At 47.7% G+C, this 16,748-nt stretch overlaps 3 protein-coding genes across 4 annotated transcripts; 2 read left to right on the forward strand and 1 right to left on the reverse strand.

The window, feature by feature from the left end:
* The first annotated feature begins 531 nt into the window (after nt 1–531).
* On the forward strand, nt 532–4,632 carry LOC149335304 (uncharacterized). The gene is made up of 3 exons (XM_089552000.1): nt 532–2,170; nt 2,603–2,875; nt 4,006–4,632. Exons 1-3 carry the CDS (start codon nt 594–596, stop codon nt 4,481–4,483), a joined length of 2,328 nt encoding a protein of 775 aa, XP_089408126.1. The 5' UTR covers nt 532–593; the 3' UTR covers nt 4,484–4,632.
* Nucleotides 4,633–4,965: 333 nt separating this feature from the next.
* LOC149335305 (uncharacterized) lies at nt 4,966–11,544 on the reverse strand. Of its 2 annotated transcripts, XM_089551978.1 has the most exons (3): nt 9,914–11,544; nt 6,943–7,879; nt 4,966–6,725 (listed from the first exon to the last, which is right to left on the reverse strand). In XM_089551978.1, the coding sequence occupies exons 1-2, from the start codon at nt 11,140–11,142 to the stop codon at nt 6,943–6,945; spliced, it is 2,166 nt and encodes a 721-aa protein (XP_089408104.1). In that variant the 5' UTR covers nt 11,143–11,544; the 3' UTR covers nt 4,966–6,725. The 2 variants fall into 2 exon arrangements, with proteins under 2 accessions (XP_089408104.1, XP_089408103.1); XM_089551977.1 differs by having other exon boundaries at nt 4,966–7,879.
* Nucleotides 11,545–11,638: 94 nt separating this feature from the next.
* On the forward strand, nt 11,639–13,719 carry LOC149335306 (uncharacterized). Its single transcript, XM_089551999.1, has 2 exons — nt 11,639–11,901; nt 13,422–13,719. Exons 1-2 carry the CDS (start codon nt 11,781–11,783, stop codon nt 13,646–13,648), a joined length of 348 nt encoding a protein of 115 aa, XP_089408125.1. The 5' UTR covers nt 11,639–11,780; the 3' UTR covers nt 13,649–13,719.
* The last annotated feature ends 3,029 nt before the right edge of the window (nt 13,720–16,748 follow it).

Raw genomic sequence — 16,748 nt, forward strand, 5'->3', positions numbered from 1 at the left:
CCCATTGCATGCTTTTTTCCTGAAGGGTGTAGGGGTGTAAGAAGCGTAAAACGCCCGTGGCTCGGTGGTAAAGTGAGTGATACACCTCAGCACCTTTGGGTCAAATTTTATCATTTTCGGGCTGGTTCTTTCCTGAAACACCCCACCTTTAAGATGTATTGAAGTCACAAAACTCCTTTCTGGGCCGGGTGCAAGGGTGCGAGTTATAGACACCTGGAAACTCCTTTAAAGGTGTTTTATTTTTTACAGTGCAGGCTTAATGGTGCCCAATTGATAGCGGCTTCTATGTTCTTGTCACCGGCGGTCGGGCACAAAATTCAAAATTGTCCGCATTTTTGCCCTCTAAGGCTTGATTTCTGTCCTCTAATATTGGCGCTTGGGCTCGTGAAGGGGTAAAAAAGAAGCTCGCGGAAAGCGCGAGGCTTAAGCACGGGGCGAGTCTACCGTTCTTTACCAGTGATTCGAACGGACACCACCAAGAAAAGGCAAGCCGCGGGAAACTCAGAGAAAGTAAACAGTGCTCAACACGCCCAGAGCTGCCTTATTCTGCGAGCACCACAGCCCGGTTGCCGACGTGAGCACCAGCAGAGAGCATGTCAAGCACCGAGAGCCTCACGAGAACACCGTTCAAGGTTAGCCGAGGAAAAGACAGCCCTGTCTCAGCAGAAAAGGACGCTCCGGAAGCCCGCGACGATGCGCAGACAGAGGTGAGATCAGATGGAGCCGCTGAAGCAGCAGTGCTGGCTACGCCTGGTCCTGACACGAATTTACCGCAGCGGGAAGGCTCGCAGCTTTTCGACGTCCGTCAGTATGACCATACAAAACAGCCTTCGACTCCGGCCTCTTCATCATCACTGCACCAGTCAGTACCGTGTACATCGCTCTCAGCACCGTCAAGTTCGTCCCCGGATCCTCTAACGAAGATTGCACAAACTCAGGAGCCCTCTTGTCGTGAGAACTGGCCTCTGACTCGCCAGTCTCCCTCGCCCACGCCACTCGCCCAAAAGTCAACATCAGAGTTCCAGCCGTCGACAAGCGTTACGCCTAGCGCGGGAGTTGCCAGCGAGATTGGAGAAGCCGTGACCACACAGGAATCTGCACCAGTGAAGGTTGGTTACATGGCCTTTTCTGCGAAAGTAGTCCCGTCCGCCAGAGTGAGAAGGTCCGCTTCAACGTCCCACCCAACGTTCGCAGAGCAGACTGGCTCCTATCAGCACGTCGACAATCTCGGAACCCTGCCACCGAAGCAAGCGCACTCCGAAGAACTTTTAACTCAAACCATCGGCACGGCTTTGGCCAAAACCTTGTCGTTGGCTGAATCAGTCAGCAGGGAGCAGCAGCTTCTAGACGGACCTCAACGTTCCCCTAGCCCGACGGCAATTGAGCATCAGAGCGAAATCTTCAGAAGCTTCGACAAGACGTCTCGCACTCGGGCGGCCGCCAGAGGAATTGTGTCCCTTGAAAGCACCCAGTCTGACGTCTCCATCGGTCCCATCGATATCGGTTTTTTCTCATCCCGGCGGCGTGCCACTTCCTCCACATACGCGCCTCCGCAGGAAACAGCTCAGTCTTCGGACCTTCCCGACACCCCTGGCCTGCCGTGGGCCACGATGTTGGTCACCGTGCTTCAGCTGCTGGCTCACTGGCAATTCCTGTACGAGCACTGCCCCGAACGACACACCAGCGTCGCCGCCATATTACAAGAAGGCCGTTGGGAGCGCCTCGCGTTCGCCGCCTTCCACCACGAAGACGTCGTCCACATCACGTCCAACGTGGTGTCCTTCCTCTTCAAAGGGCTCGTTCTCGAGAATGCACTCGGCACGACGCATTTCGTCCACGTTTTTGCGATCGTCGTGGTCCTAGTCGGCCTCGTGAACGCCGCCATCGTCCGATATCTGCAGGCTATCACCGCCGTGGCCTCCCTGGAAGTAATGGACTTGAACACCTTCGCTGGAGTCGTAGTAGCGCTAGAGCTGCTGCACCGCAAGAGGTTCCCCAACGTGACGGCTGACTTTATGCAGTTCGAGATCGGGGCACGTCCGGCGGTGCTCGTGCTGTGCGAGCTGTTCGTACTGTGGGCGTCTTCGTCGAAGAACCTTTTGCCAATCATCAGCGGCCTCCTCGTCGGCTTTCTTCTGGCTGGAACTTCGGCGGGGGAGCTCATCATCCGGTGAGGCTTCTGTTCACGTTTAGCACGCATTTTCTCCGTGTTAGCTCCCCAGTTCAAGCACAACTACCGCCCTCGTGCTATGCGTTGTCAGCGCACGTTGAAGAGTCCCAGTTGGACAAAATTATTCTGGAGTCATCCGCTTCGGCGTCCCACACAGCCCATGTGTCGCTTCGAGACGTTCAACCCTATACAATATATTTTTCAGCTTTCTTTCTTCCCGCTTCTTTATACCTTGCCTTGGCTTGGCACCCAAGCGGACCGGCGCCAATGTAAGTCGAGGGAATGCAAGCCAGCTACAACTACAACGGGCTTCAGTTACATGATGACTCAGGGTGGGCTCCCGTTAACGGCTCTCGCTGTAACACGATAAAGCATGTGTGTGCGTTCGCCCTGCGTGCGTCAAAAACTAGCTGCAATCTCGCCCTGTTGCAGTACCCCGTCAGCGCGGCGCCAGCTCCACCTCAGCGCCATTCCCAGGACGCCTGTAACGTGTCTCTTCGCCGCCTGTATCTGCGTGACACACCTGTACGGGCCGTTCCCCGAACCTTCTGCCGCAGAAGAGCCGACCCTGATTTTCGGGGACCCGTTCCGGCAACCGTCCATCCCCGGAGCACTTTACATAGGCAACGTCTACCACCTGGCATACGTCGTCCTCTCGCTGATAGCGGTCGGCCATAACCTTGAAAGAACTCTGGGCCGCCGCAGGTGATACCTTCTATAGACGTGTTTCGCTGATGGAACCGTCCTGAATTTGCGTTTATCGGAGCGACTGCCGTCCGTTTGGGCATCATGCATGCATGCCATCAAAGTCCGGGGCTGCTTTGATAATAATCTCATTGGTCGCCAAGCTGATTACGGCAGAGTCGAACGCCATTCAATGGCCAACCAGTTTAAGCCAGAAGGGCTCTGCGAAAAGAAACGCATTACATCAGCGTCGGGCTTCCATTGGTCTTTGATTCCAATACGAAAATTACTATTTAGTTATCACCATAGTTTAGATTTAAACTAAACTATGGTGAGTCATGATGAGTATATATGATGGTTGCTTTTTTCTCTCTGATCATCAGCCGGGCTGAGACCGTTGCAAAACAAAGGTCTCTGCCAATGACGCCCAATTAGCGCTGTTCTGCAGCGATCATATCTCATCCCCCTGCCTGAATCTCTGCCGCCCCCGGTTACGTTTCTCTTCAGTTTGAATCTACCACATCACCCCAACAGCCCATAGGTTGTACGCTCTCCACATCACATACTACGTGCTTTGTCCGTTTATTCTTGCTTTTAGCCTGGGTGGTATAAATAACTTCTTTTCGTCCCCTAACCCACTCTGCCTTCTCACCGTCTTTTAAGGCTACGTCCCCCGTCATTTTCCTTTACATGTTCCGCTGCGTTGTCCTGTCTAATCTCAAGTATTTTCTTCAGTCTCTTCGAAAAGCTGTCCTGTAAATTCACCGTTATGACCCTTATGGACTACTGTTATATGGAGTCGCGCGTTCAACTGAAGTCACTCGTCAGATACGGTGATCCAATTAAATGAAGAAGCAGTGACCGCTTTTTTATTTTATTGCACCATTGTTACACTCTATATTTGTTACACTCTATTGTTACACTCTGTTACACGAATATGCCCTTATTGAAGTAAAGAGGGAGTAAGTTGTTCTCTAGCGCACCCCTTTTTTATGAACAAGTGAGTGTGATGTTGAACAGTTTACTCCCTTTTTTACTCCTTTATGTTTACAGCGTATATGGAGCAAATATTCTTAACCTACACGGGCTCTTCAGGAGGAATAAACGCCGTTATACACATGCCCATTTCGCCTCGGCACTGTCCGCCGCAGGTTTTCGGGCCTCTTCGTCGGGCTGCTGTTCTCTGTGAGCGTGTTCGGCGACGTCCTGTCCCTCGTCAACTGGAAGATACTGGTCGCGATCCGAAGCGACTCGCCGAGCCCGGAAGCGGTGGTACACACAAGCGACTGCGGCTGCGCGCTGGTCGGCACGATGCTGGCCCTCAAGGCCATCCACCACAGCTGGCACCCGAACTCGGGCTACCTGATGGCTTCGTTCCCCTTCAATGTGCCCTTCTGGCCCGGTCTGCTGCTAGAGTTGGCGCACCTGCACCTGAACATGCACTATGGTGCGAGCTTCTGCCACGTGACCGGGGCTTTCTTGGGACTCGCAACCGCGCACCTGTGGAGAGAACACCTCCTCGGTAGCGATCCTGCACCCGTGGCCGGCTCAAAACACGCTTCAAGCGTCGGCAGTTCTCGCGGCTTTGAAAGTGCACCTATGAACGCACCTCACGCGCATTACGACTGAGTGGCGCGCTGTCTCGTATAAAGAAAAAAATTATCCGGAGAACGACGCAGATAACGGGCTCTGTGTTCTGGTGTATTCACGAATTAACTTTGTACTAGTGTAGAGATTGAAAACATATGTGAGTGGTTTCTTTTACTTTGATGCATTAGCATTAGAACCCCATGTCGGAAAAATCCGTCCGTCCGTCCGTCTGAGGCCTCTGTGGGCAAGGGGCAAAGCGGAGAGCGTGAAAGCTCCCTCTCCACTATCACGCCAAGCGTACCTCATGAATCCATCACAAGCTGTCGAATATCGCGCCACTAGAGTCGTCCACTCTTCGCAGTGATACGATACGAGGTCGGCATTTCTTCCTGGAAAGCGGCATCACGACTACGTCCCGTTCCGTTCCGTTGCAAGCAAGCCTTTACGACAAATTATTTCAAAATGCCTGTGCGACACCACTATCAGGGGAGAGAAGTGGAGGGGAAGATGGAGAGGGTGACGGGTGGGGAGAATGGAATGGGGTGCGGCTACAGTGAACTAGAAGTAGTGCGGCGTCACCCCGATTTCTGGGCTCGATCAGGAGAGCGGAGCAGTACAGCGCGTCACGTGATTGACGGGCTGGATCACGCCAGCCACTTGTGCATACCAAAATTCCTTGCGGCATGACGTTCTTTGGCCAAAGATTCCCTTGCGCCATTAAAATTCGTCACTCCATATGCGTGTACGTAATTAGTTTTAATGATTAAGCACCAGGCGCAACGGCATTTTTCGAATAGACGGTCAGTAGAACATCTGGTAGTTTGAATTTTCGAAGGCCTTTTTCTTACCTAGCATCTTTTTCATCAACTTTAACTGGTGCACAAAATTGCAGTATTCTCGTTTCCTTCATACTTATTCTCGCGTTTTCTAGTCCCTTTTCCCAAAGGTTTTTAGGGCGCAGTTTTTTTTAAAAATGCGACAGCAACGGGAGGTCCATGAAGGCGAAAACTGTCCAGCGGCGTCGGCATGGTGTCCACCTGCCAGATGGTGTTCAGGTAGATCTGCCCTACTCCACCTGCCACATTTCAACCGTCCCTCTGTCCATGCTGGCCCTCTCCACTTCCGCGTCATCACCAAGGTAACCGCCGTTATGATGAAAAGTGCACTGAGCTACCTGCCCGCAGCTTTTCATGCTTACTTGGACAGCACTGTGGAGAGAGCATGTGGGCTCTTCATACATAAATTTTACGAAAACGTCTTGAAAGCTATAGCTGTGCCCTATTGCAAGGGCCTTCTACACAAAACTGAGCACACAAAGGCTCTGCACTAAACAGTGTGTATATTAAGGATGACTTCACAAAGACATGTACTTGGTATGAGGCTCCCTACACTTTTGCACTTTTTTAACATTTTTTATTTCGTATTTGCAGTACATTACATGGATACAGGTATATACAAAAAAAAATGTTAAGGCAAGGAAAAAAGACTGAAAAGTAAAGTGACTGAAAAACAATCACAAGAAAGAAGACAGGACGAGCGTGTCGTCCTGTCTTCTTTCTCGTGGTTGTTTTTGTGTTACGCTAACTTTTTAAAGAAGGGCCTCCTATAACTAAATGAACTGAGCATAATAAACCAGCACATGTGCAACAATCTGTGGTGCAAAGGAAAAAAAGATTGGAAAGAAAACTAGCAACAAAATAAAAATGTACAGTAATAGGATGCAACTCAGCATAGCCAAGGACAGGACCATATTAATTATCCAAGGGCTCAAACATGCATTGTTTTAACACTTTTTTTTTTTAAACTTACACAACGGCATTGGTGATTTCAGTGTAGGTTGAAAAGTTATTCACAGAGGAGATCGCAAAGAAGGAAGCAATTTGCTTGCCATAATTAGTCCGGGCTTTTGGTTCACCAAGAAACTGTTTGACAAAGTTTAGGGTTTATGAGGGTTTAATGTCCCAAACAACTCAGGCTAAGAGGGACACCGTAGTGAAGGGCTCCGAAAATTTCGACCACCTGGGGGTCCTTAACATGCACTGAAATCGCACAGAACACGGGCCTCTAGAATTTCGCGTCCATCGAAATTCGGCCGCCACTGCCGAGATCAACTGACGTCTCTTGGGTCAGTAGCAGAGCGCCATAACCACTGAGCCACCACGGCGGGCGCTGTTTGACAACGTAAACCGTGTCTTATTATTATAAGTAACTATATTCTCAGGAATGAAATTTACACAAATATATTTACTGAATACCTGAAATTTGTCTAGTCTTTCAACAGGCATGATACGAAGTGAATGGAACAAAGGCACAGATGACGAGTGGCTAAAGAAAGAAAAAGATGATTCTAAGCAGTTGCTTTCACATAGTAATGCAAAACAAACCTTTGCCATAGCAAACCTCTGGCAGAAAAGGCACGGCAATTTCAGAAGACTAAAAAAAAAGTTTTATAGTACCAAAATGAAACATGGCCGCTCGTTGACGGTCCCCTGCCACAGTCAATCTCGAATCACATCAGACACCCTGAGGTACTTAGCGATCGCATACCAGCAGTCCCCATTCAATCGGTCAACTTGAGTCTGTTCGCTAGGGTAGCAGCAGATGTCCTGACACACCACCCCAGTTATGAAAAGATAGTTACTCCTTATGAAACGCTTTGCAGATTCTACCATTACTGCAGCTTCCGCCCGAGATTTTCCAGAGGCTGCTGCAACCCGCTGAAGGAAGCAGGGCATTCCTTGCAGTGATTCAAAAGCCTCTGCTCGCCGTCTGCTGATGCAGGCTTCAAGCACAAACTGCACTGCACAGTTCCAACTGCTCAGGTTCCGGTCCATGCATTCATCGATAGCTATGGTTGAGCGACTGGCATTGGCCCTTTCGTCAAAAATGAAAAAATGAGTTAAAGTGCGGTTTTGCTTAAGCTCACTGGCAATGACATCCATGCACCATGGACTTACACCAATGCAGTTGAGCAGCAGCTCCTCTAGAGTCTGGTTCTTGGACAAGATCACTGAAAGAATCTCTGCCGTATCGGTGCACAAACTGTCGATCCTCAAGGAAAGTTTTGTTACTGTCGTGTTCTCTAACAAAGCTCCGGCCACAAAGATGCAAGATCCAGAGGAGATACTGTCTTCTTGCAAGCTGAGGCTCACAATGGACTGGTTCTTGCAGATCGCTGCATACACATGATGTCTTGCCAGGGCCTCAGAATCAATGAATGTCACTGAGAGTGACTCCACGGTGCTTGAGACGAGCGCTGAGCACACCTGTGAGAGCGACCTGATCGAGAATCGACTGGAGTCAATATGACACTCTAGCGGACAAAGTGATGGCTGCTGCAGTGCATTTACAAAGTTTGGCATGCTGGTCTCGTCCCAGCGCATCCCCACACGGTGGTAGCAGCTGGCTGCTGCCACCTGTTCGGAAAACCTGGCCCTGCAAGGAGAAGCATTTGTGCACCGATTAGTTTTCTTTCTTTGTTCACAAACACTGTACACTTAGCACAGCTCTGGCACTGAACAACAGGAGAGAAGTTCTCCAAGAGTTCCTTCCATTCACTAGTTTTATGTGAATTTTGTGAGCAGATCAAGTAATCATGTCATCAAAAACAATGTGCCTTTTACACTCTCAAAAACCAGAAACCTTCAACACAGACAAAGTGAGACAAGTCTCTCAAATGAAAAGTTAAGGGGACACTGATGCAACAGCGTTAATAAGTCAGTTCAGTGGCCTGGAGTCCTCTTTGAATACCACTTCGCCTAGGTTCTGCCTACATGGCCATATATGCAGAATTGGTCATACAATGCATTCACAGTTGGGGTTGGGGGAGTCCTCATACTATTACTGGTGCAGCGGTTAAGGGGAGATGAGGGTCTTAAAAACTTTTTTATTTGTCGTCATAACTTGTTGAAACTTGGCATGCAGGTGTATCATAGAATGCTGATTTCGAATATGCATTTAATTTCAAATATCTCCCCTGGAAGAAAATTTATTGCAAAATAACATCCCAATTAGGCCACTTCTTACAGGCCTTTACAGTAATTTATCAGTTAAAAAAGGCTTTATTAAGAATATGCAGGCATTTCCAAAGGTCCACCGCACATCCTACTGGCGACTGGCTACTGCCCTAGCAGGTGGCTGTTCCAAACACAGCCACCAGTGAGGCTTGTAAGACCAAGGTTGCTCCTCCCGAGCAACCTCTCACGACCAATCATTAATTTAACTGCCACCTGGCAGGTTGTGATTTCGCAAGGCCATGTGACCTAGGTGGCAGGTGGACAACCTGCGTTCCCACTCACAACGCTGCTGCCGCCGATAGATTTTCTGCAGAATGGCAGCCCTAGTGCTCTTGCATTAAAACTGTGTGCCCGTCCAGCAGACGAGGCTGAAACTGGCAAGTTTTCCATCATTGTTGCTAGTGAAACTGAATCCTGGTAATGATTTACCTAAAGGGTTGGACTGCATGTTAGAGAAGGTCTCGACTCCTACTAGGTACAAGGGCAGCGGAAAAGAGAATGAAAGATGCAACAATTGCAGACTTCGTATTCAGGACTATAGAACGTGACAGTACAAGGTTCTGGACATCACTCCTACAACACTGCTACAGCACTAAGTAAGCCTTGGAGCCCTTCGGAGTGCTACTTCAGTGACCAATGTGGGAGACCGGGTCACTAATCATTGTGCTATGTTTCCAGGCAAGCGTCGCCAAAGAAGGCAGCATATTGGGATCTGTTTCCTAGATTTTAAAAAGGAAAGTGCCGCAGTGAAAATATGCGTTAAACTAGACCAACTGTAGAAGTGCCACTCGAGTGCAATTGGAGTGCAAGCAAGCCATAATTTTAGCCAGAAGAACCACTAACATATTGCTAGGTACGTAGTTTAACATTTGGTACTTTTACTGTACCAATTAATCTGGAGTGCACCAATTTGTTGGTGGTCACACGTCAGATGTTTTCATTTGCTAAGGAGACATGAGGGCACCAACAGTAAGAAAAAAAATACAGGCAACACAACAAAAAGCAAATGCTCTGAGTAAGCAATAGCCCTGTGTACTGGTCTAACAGACGCTGAAGAGCACAGAATTAGTAACCCAGAAGCAATTACTTGTGACAAACGACAGCTTTCATTTTGAAAAGTAGGGCTTTTTATAAGATGACATAGAGAAAGGAGTTAGCAGCTGAAATGTTGAAAAACAGCTTTACAGTCTAAATTGTACACGTAAGCCTTTTTCGCAATCCTAGTTTGTGAAAACAGAACCTCATGCATGAACGAGGCTCGTTTCAACTATTCCTGCCAGCATTTTCATTGGTGCTTGCATTCTTTTGTTTGCCACAGCCCTAACCACAAAAAAACCTCCACTGCATCCATGGCTTGAAAAACTGTGAGAAGCATTTCAAGTTCAACTTATAAATGAACAAAATTTTGACTTGTGATGGAACTCTGTAATGTTACAGCACACTGTATACATACCGTTTAGAAATGATTTCTCCATCGGGGTCAAGCACCACCATGTGCAAAGTGCGATTAATGTTAAGTACACGGCACAATGCTGATGCCACATAAAAGTCGACTCTGCAGTGAGAGAGATCAAGACGTTCCAAGGAGGTGTTAAGGGCCAGCCCAGTCGAAATGTCTTCAACAGCTAACTCGCTGAAGATGCAGTGAGAAATCACCAAGCTCCGAAGACCAGAATTCGTTGCCAATGCCGCCCCCAAGGCTGCACCGTGTTCCCTCCGAAATGTTTTTTGGTTTTGTTTGCAGCCACTCAAAACTAGGTGCTTTAAGGTGCGGTTGAACCGCAACGCATCCAGCAGTTCTATGATGTCCAAGCTTAGACTTTCATAATGTAGCTCCGTCAGCGACGTATTAGCTTTGACACAACTGCTGAGGGCACCCAAAAGTGCTCTCGTGCGTTCACCCTCAAACTGATCCCTAAGAGAGAGCCTCTGAATACTCTTGCATGACAGCAGCATTCGACCCAAATCGTCAACACCGGATGTCGTCAAGTGGCCATCAAATAAAAGCTCAGTGAGATGTGTGCAATTTGAGATAGCGCCGATCAACCTGTCGAAGTTTCCGGCGGATTCCGTCTGACTTGCGGAAATCACAAGTTTCTGCAGACACCCTGAATTCGCTGCGAGGAGTTGATCGAGTTTCGAGAAGAAACAGTCGTCGATGATGGCGTCTTCAATGATCAAGCCTTTGAGCGCGCTGACGCGACCCATGCCGCACAAGAGAAGGTCCCAGTCGAGACTGACGATTCCGGAAATCTCGATGTACTGCACATTGCATTCCGGCTGTTCTGGCCACCAGCCAGCTTTGAGCAAAGGCTTTATTGGCGCTCGCTGGCGAGGTAACAGGGTTCGTTTAAGGCTTATCTTTCTGATGCACCTGTGTTGCCGGGGTAGGTAGGCCAGCAAGAAAGCTGGGCAGTCGCATGCTGCGTAGTCACGAAGTGCATAGTCATCAGCAAAAATCGTAGTGCGCAAGGACTGAAGGCACAACTTCCCCGGCTCCTCTTCCCTCAGGCTGAGACGGCAGTGTCGCAAAGCGCTGTTCCAGCTCGTCAGCACGTCACACAACCAGCAATCGTTTGACGATGAGGCCGTACAGGCTCTTCGGAAGCCTGGCAGATACGCGTACAGCGGCGACCGGTGTGGCGACACCATACAGCAGTAGTAGGTCTTCGGTGACACCATGATCGTTCACAGCCAGTTCACCCAAAATCACCACGCATTACCTTACGACCCGCCTTTCTGTAACACGTGCTGCACTCTTGATTCTTGAAGCCGGCGAACAAAGTCCGTCATGGAAGTTTATCCAGCTGTGTTCGCGTCTTGCAAGAAGTCACGCGACTTCGGCGAACGAAAGTTTAGAAAAAGCTTGGGGCAACCTGTTTAGCTGAGTAGTTGGCATGTGTTGCGTTGACATGCAACATGTGGTACGGGATTCCGGTAGTTCTGGCGGCACCACGCTTTGAAACCAGCTGGATAGAGAATTTCAACCAAGCCAAGCCAAGTCAACAAAGAATTCGCAGGTGTCAGGCGGGTCAGGCCATAGGCTGTGGTCAGGCAAGGTCGATTGGACATTGCGACTGGGTCATGGTCACGACACCCTCTATAAACTTCCGACCTGCTCTTTGACGCCACCCCTACGGCGGCGCGCGGACCTAAAAACTGTTGTGTAGGGACCGAAGTTACCGCCAGGTGTCGCCTGGACTAACCCCCACAGCAGACGATGCGATGTCGTGCGCGACGGTCCTGGCTGGTCCTGACGCACTACAGTGTGCGCTCTTCTGTTTGTTTTTCGTGTTCCTAGCGCGTGGATTGACTGATTCATGGGGTTCAACGTCTCAAAGCAGCACTCGGGCCATGAGAAGCACCGTAGCGGAGGGTTCCGAAATACGATTGACTACCTGATCCAGCGCGCACGAGCGATTTTGCCGTCGGAACGCATAGGTATGAAAAACAAACAACAGTATTATACAGCGCATGGCCTGGAAAATGCAAGTCTTATATTCCTTTTCTTGCTTCATTTTGTGCAGCAACGCTTCGCTGTCTGGTGCAAAAGTAATTCGTGCATGGGTAGTCAATACATTGATCTTGAAAACCATGCAAGTTCCTGCAGCGCGAAAAAAAATACAATTAGCGTACACTGTCACCCGTATAAGTCGGTTACCTTTACGACCTGCTCATTCCAGGTTCCGTAAACTTTACCTTTATCATCCTGTCCAGAAGGGAGGATAATAGAGAACGGTAGGGGCGCCCGCGTTTTATGCGTTGGGGTCTAGTATAGCGGCCTTCTAACAACGAAAGCAACACAAGTCGGCGTGCCGCTACGTGCTACAGCGACTATTCGCGCCTACAGTATCTTGAAAATGACCCCTAACAGCGTTAATTCTCGCGGTTATGGCCACTGTTTGAGCGTCGGTGGAGCTTCGCTGGCATTACTGCCGCGTATCTCGATCGCATCGGAGGTGCCCCGAGCTTTCATTACTGCGGCTACATAAAGCGTTAGGAGGCTAACTGGACTTCATTCAGCAACTCTTGTGAGCGCTTCTCATCCATAGGAATGTTCCAAGCTTTATGTAGTATAACCAACTTTAATAATCTATGAAAATCTTGTTCTGAAAAACTTTATTTCCGTAGGATTTTCAACTTGAAAAAGGACATGTGTTCTGGTTGAACACTTTTAGACATCTTGTTGTTTGCAATACTAGATGAACCTGGGTGGTTAATCTTGATAACCACCTATTAACATATTAGATCCACCTTAAAAGCCTCTGCAGAATGAAACTCAGGAACGATATTCTGCTGCAGCGAATGCATTACTTCTCAAAGTGAAATGCTTAGCGGTTAAATCTCGTTATGACTGCGACAGATTTTCACGATTTTCATGCTCAGTGCTAATAGACAAAAATTTGGAATTCCATGCAAGTTCCATGCTGCAAACCTTTTGCACGCGGCTGTATGTAGTAGTTTTGCACTGCACGAAATTGAGGTAAAAAGCAAGCTCACAGTTCAAGCAAAGTTTTATTCCCTGAACATATGGTACATTCTAGCACCAGTACTTGTAGTGACCATTTCTGTTCACATTTGCAGACATTGCTTTTGAAGCATCACAAATGCAGGAAAATCAGTAATCCGAAATTGAAATGTTCCGACGAGCAGAACATATTTTATTAATGTACCATCATTAACACTGCCAAGTACAACCAGTATGCTACCAGTTAAAATTAGGCTGTATGACTAAGGACCTAATCGAATATATACAAGCTCCAACTACCTAGTCCCCAGCAATTTACCGACAGCCCACCAACATAACATCGGAAGCAAGTATACAGGCATCAGTTCCCCACTTCCTCTGGCAGAATAAAATCAACCCTGCTCTAGCGGCTACAACATACTGACCTAGGACGACAAATTCGCAAATGAGACCACACAGAATAATAATAGCTCCTTTAATTTTCATCATGAAGGTGAGGGAGGCACGGAGAAAAAGCTGAGAAGCATCCTGACCAGCTCCGGCTTCCCAGAAATACACACGATCATCTCCGAATGTCACAAAAGCAAACACCTGCGGCACGCAACAACAAGCGGAGCACGCGGAGACAGCCGTGCGGAGAGCGGAGAGCAAAGCCGGCAAGGGGGTAAGTTGCAGCGCCACTGCTTGCGGCGGCAGTTTGGCGAACTAAAAAAAAACTAGACAAGCAAAAGCAAATCTGGCGACAGGGGGAGCATCAGCATGAACAGGTCGGAAGTTTATAGAGGAGGTCGTGGTCATGGTCTGGGTTATCACGGTTACGATAGTTACGGCTTAGAGAAGTACTTGACACTCCGATAAAAGTCATATTTACGGGGAACAAGGCACAATACTATGTCTTTTAATACAGACAACTTTTACATTCAGCTAGGACTTCATGTAATCCGCTTGTGCACCTGGTCTGATCTGTCCCGAAGTTTCATTGCTAAAATTAATTAGTTAATACACCAAAAAAAATCTTTCTTTTCTGAACCGCGGCCCCCCTCTCTGCATAGCGGGGAAACGGTCGAACTATGGCCTGCTATGGCTGTTTTTCTTCGTTACGGTTGCGGTGCAGATTTCTTCACGACGGTTTTATATCCATGGCTTTATCAATTTTGATACGGCAGGGTTTTGATACCGTTCGTTTTGTTGCGCTTCTAGGACCGTATTTCAAGTCAAGACAATCTGCTTTTCAAATATTTCAATTTCAAATTTCTTATACAAAATTTTCTTGACGCTCTAGATATGCCAACGGACCCTGCATCGCGATAATTAAAAAACCAAAATTTGTGATTTGCAAAAAAATAAATATATAAAATTCTAAGAGAGTCTTGACTTGTAGCACTCAATGCAAAAAATGCTGAACCAGCCATCTGCCACATTTTACCATGTCTGCAGCCTTTTAACAACATTCAGAGGTTAATGCACAGTTGTTGCTTAAGGCCGATTCACACGACGGACCGTTCGCCCGCGGCCCGCGCGCTACGTATTCATGCGTCAGCACTTTGAGAGGAGCGCTGCCGGCCGTGAGAGGCCACGGCCGGCAGCGCGCCTCTCAATGTGATGACGCATGAATACGTAGCGCGCGGGCCGCGGGCGAACGGTCCGTCGTGTGAATCGGCCTTTACAGTGGATCCAGATAAAATGGACAGCGGGAAACAACAGTACAGTGTGACTAATTTAATTTGTTCAGCACACATTTTAATTCCAACATGTTTCGGTTTTCATGGACCGGATTACAACACACCATCTCATACAGTAAACTAAATTTGTGCTAAAATTTGGTCCAGAACATGTTTTGCCAATGACATTTGAGCTGGGTTCCAACTCATCATCAAACAGTACACAGTGATACCCCATTTATTGTCGACCATGGAGGCCCAGTCACAACACATTGAGAGTTGTGAATTCTGCCATCAAAGCATTTGAGGCCCCGCTTTCCATAGTAGGGAGAAAGAGCTTTTCCTATCCTTCCCACTCTCGGCTCTGGCTCCTGCACATTAACCGAGCATGGCTGGCGGATGGAGGTCAGTCGAAATGAACACTTACCATTTCCCACAAAATAACAATAAATGGTGATTTTCAGTTGTCATTTGTGCAGGGTTGTCGGAGAAAATAGCTTATGCCATCGACTTCCAAGAAAACTGGCAAAATCTAGGCAGTTCCGATGCCAGCGCTGGCATTCAGGATGCTCTGGAGAAAACTTAGGTGTGAAGAAAGATACAGAATAAACTTTTAGTCTATAAAAGGAGACTGGACCGGACTGTAGGTCGGGTCCTCAGTCCAGGACTCTGGTAGCTCCCGCCGACGCTTTGGCGACGGCGACTAGCACCTCCCCAAAGGGCACTGAACCTCTCTTGGACATCCTGTGGGCATCCTGAACGTCCATAGGATGTCCATGGGAGTTTCAATGCTCATAGGGCTGCTGGTCTTCCACGGTGCCACTGGCCAGCATAACCTCCCATTGCTCCAGTGGGAGTAATCCAACGCTTGCAGTGAAAAGAAGGAAAGTGCCATCTGCCGGCCGCATGTCGCAGACTGAGTTCTTTTCAAAATAATAAATTAACTTTCGTGAAATTTTGTCTCAGAAGGTTCATTTTTGTTCAAAAGAGATATCAAGTGAGCTCAATTACAAAACACTATTTACAAAATTCAAAAGCTCAACAAGTCACATAAAGTGTACTCTGGATACAATGAGCTTGTTTTGGTGGATTATGCGAACCCATAGTAATGAGCATCTATGACTAGTATTTGAGAACAATTTTCTGGAGACGTAACTGAAATTTTTTGAAAGTAGTCATAAAATAAGTTGAATATGCTAAAAAAATTTCATGAATATAATCGAAAAATAAAAAATAATTTTTTCTGAAAGCCGCATCCCTCGTTAACCGCAGTTTTCCATATGAGCGCAGTTGCCACGTAGAGCTATGATGGGCAAATTGCCTGTTTTTTTGGGACCCATTCTGACCAATGAGGCGGGAGTTTGTTTTTGACAAGCTCCAGTAGAAGCAACAAAAAGTCTTCACCCTAAGGAGTAATTTATAACAAAATGTTAAGAAAATGTTAAGAATGTTAAAGAATAGCGTTGTGATCATGCCTTTTTCCTAGGGCTGTATTGCAGAGGTCTTGGCCCTGATACTGTTAATCCATTTTTTTAAATTGCAGCTTGAACCAGTTACACAGATCCAGTAGCAGAGAGGGATTTACCATGGCTGATTTTGGCAGTAAGCTTTTTGGATGCAGGACAGTTCCATAGAATATGTTACGAGTAGGGTAGGTCAGTGCAGCACCTACATTCTGGGGGTTGGCTTTTATGCACAACCATACATTTCACAATGTCCAAATGGTACGCGTAAGGTCTTGGATTGCGCTCGAAGAGCAGCTTGATATTTGTACCCTGGCTAGTAGTGACCTGTGTGGGAAGAATACGCAATTGAGTTAATGCAGTGCTTTGGCTGGACTGACAGTTCTCTGTTTCATTTTATATTAAAGCTTATCCAGACAGCATATATGATGACATTTAGATTACTATATATGTATGTGATTCAGATAACTTCACACCGAGTGCCCTTGTGTTCATTGTCTGATAGATGTTATTACATTTCTGCAGCAAATACAATGGGAGGTGAACTTTTCTAATAGTGACATAGCTCTTATGCCCATTTAGCCTTCAGCTGTGGCTACCTCAGCTTTACCCAATATCTGTACCTCTGCTTTGCCAATGGCCAAGCTTGCTAATGACTGATGTATTGGACCCATCCACTACTCTGTTGTCACATTG

This window comes from Amblyomma mixtum, chromosome 7 (genome assembly GCF_055824585.1).
Source record: "Amblyomma mixtum isolate Tamu chromosome 7, ASM5582458v1, whole genome shotgun sequence".
Classification (NCBI taxonomy): domain Eukaryota; kingdom Metazoa; phylum Arthropoda; class Arachnida; order Ixodida; family Ixodidae; genus Amblyomma; species Amblyomma mixtum.

Bases quoted from the DNA above. Each gene is read 5' to 3' on its own strand.
- LOC149335304 (XM_089552000.1), top strand. From the start codon at position 594: ATGTCAAGCACCGAGAGCCTCACGAGAACACCGTTCAAGGTTAGCCGA. The intron at 2,171-2,602 runs GTGAGGCTTCTG...GCCCTGTTGCAG, and splicing joins GCGGGGGAGCTCATCATCCG to TACCCCGTCAGCGCGGCGCC. The intron at 2,876-4,005 runs GTGATACCTTCT...TGTCCGCCGCAG, and splicing joins AGAACTCTGGGCCGCCGCAG to GTTTTCGGGCCTCTTCGTCG.
- LOC149335305 (XM_089551978.1), bottom strand. From the start codon at position 11,142: ATGGTGTCACCGAAGACCTACTACTGCTGTATGGTGTCGCCACACCGG. The intron at 7,880-9,913 runs GTATGTATACAG...TTCTCCTTGCAG, and splicing joins GGAGAAATCATTTCTAAACG to GGCCAGGTTTTCCGAACAGG.
- LOC149335306 (XM_089551999.1), top strand. From the start codon at position 11,781: ATGGGGTTCAACGTCTCAAAGCAGCACTCGGGCCATGAGAAGCACCGT. The intron at 11,902-13,421 runs GTATGAAAAACA...TTCATCATGAAG, and splicing joins TTTGCCGTCGGAACGCATAG to GTGAGGGAGGCACGGAGAAA.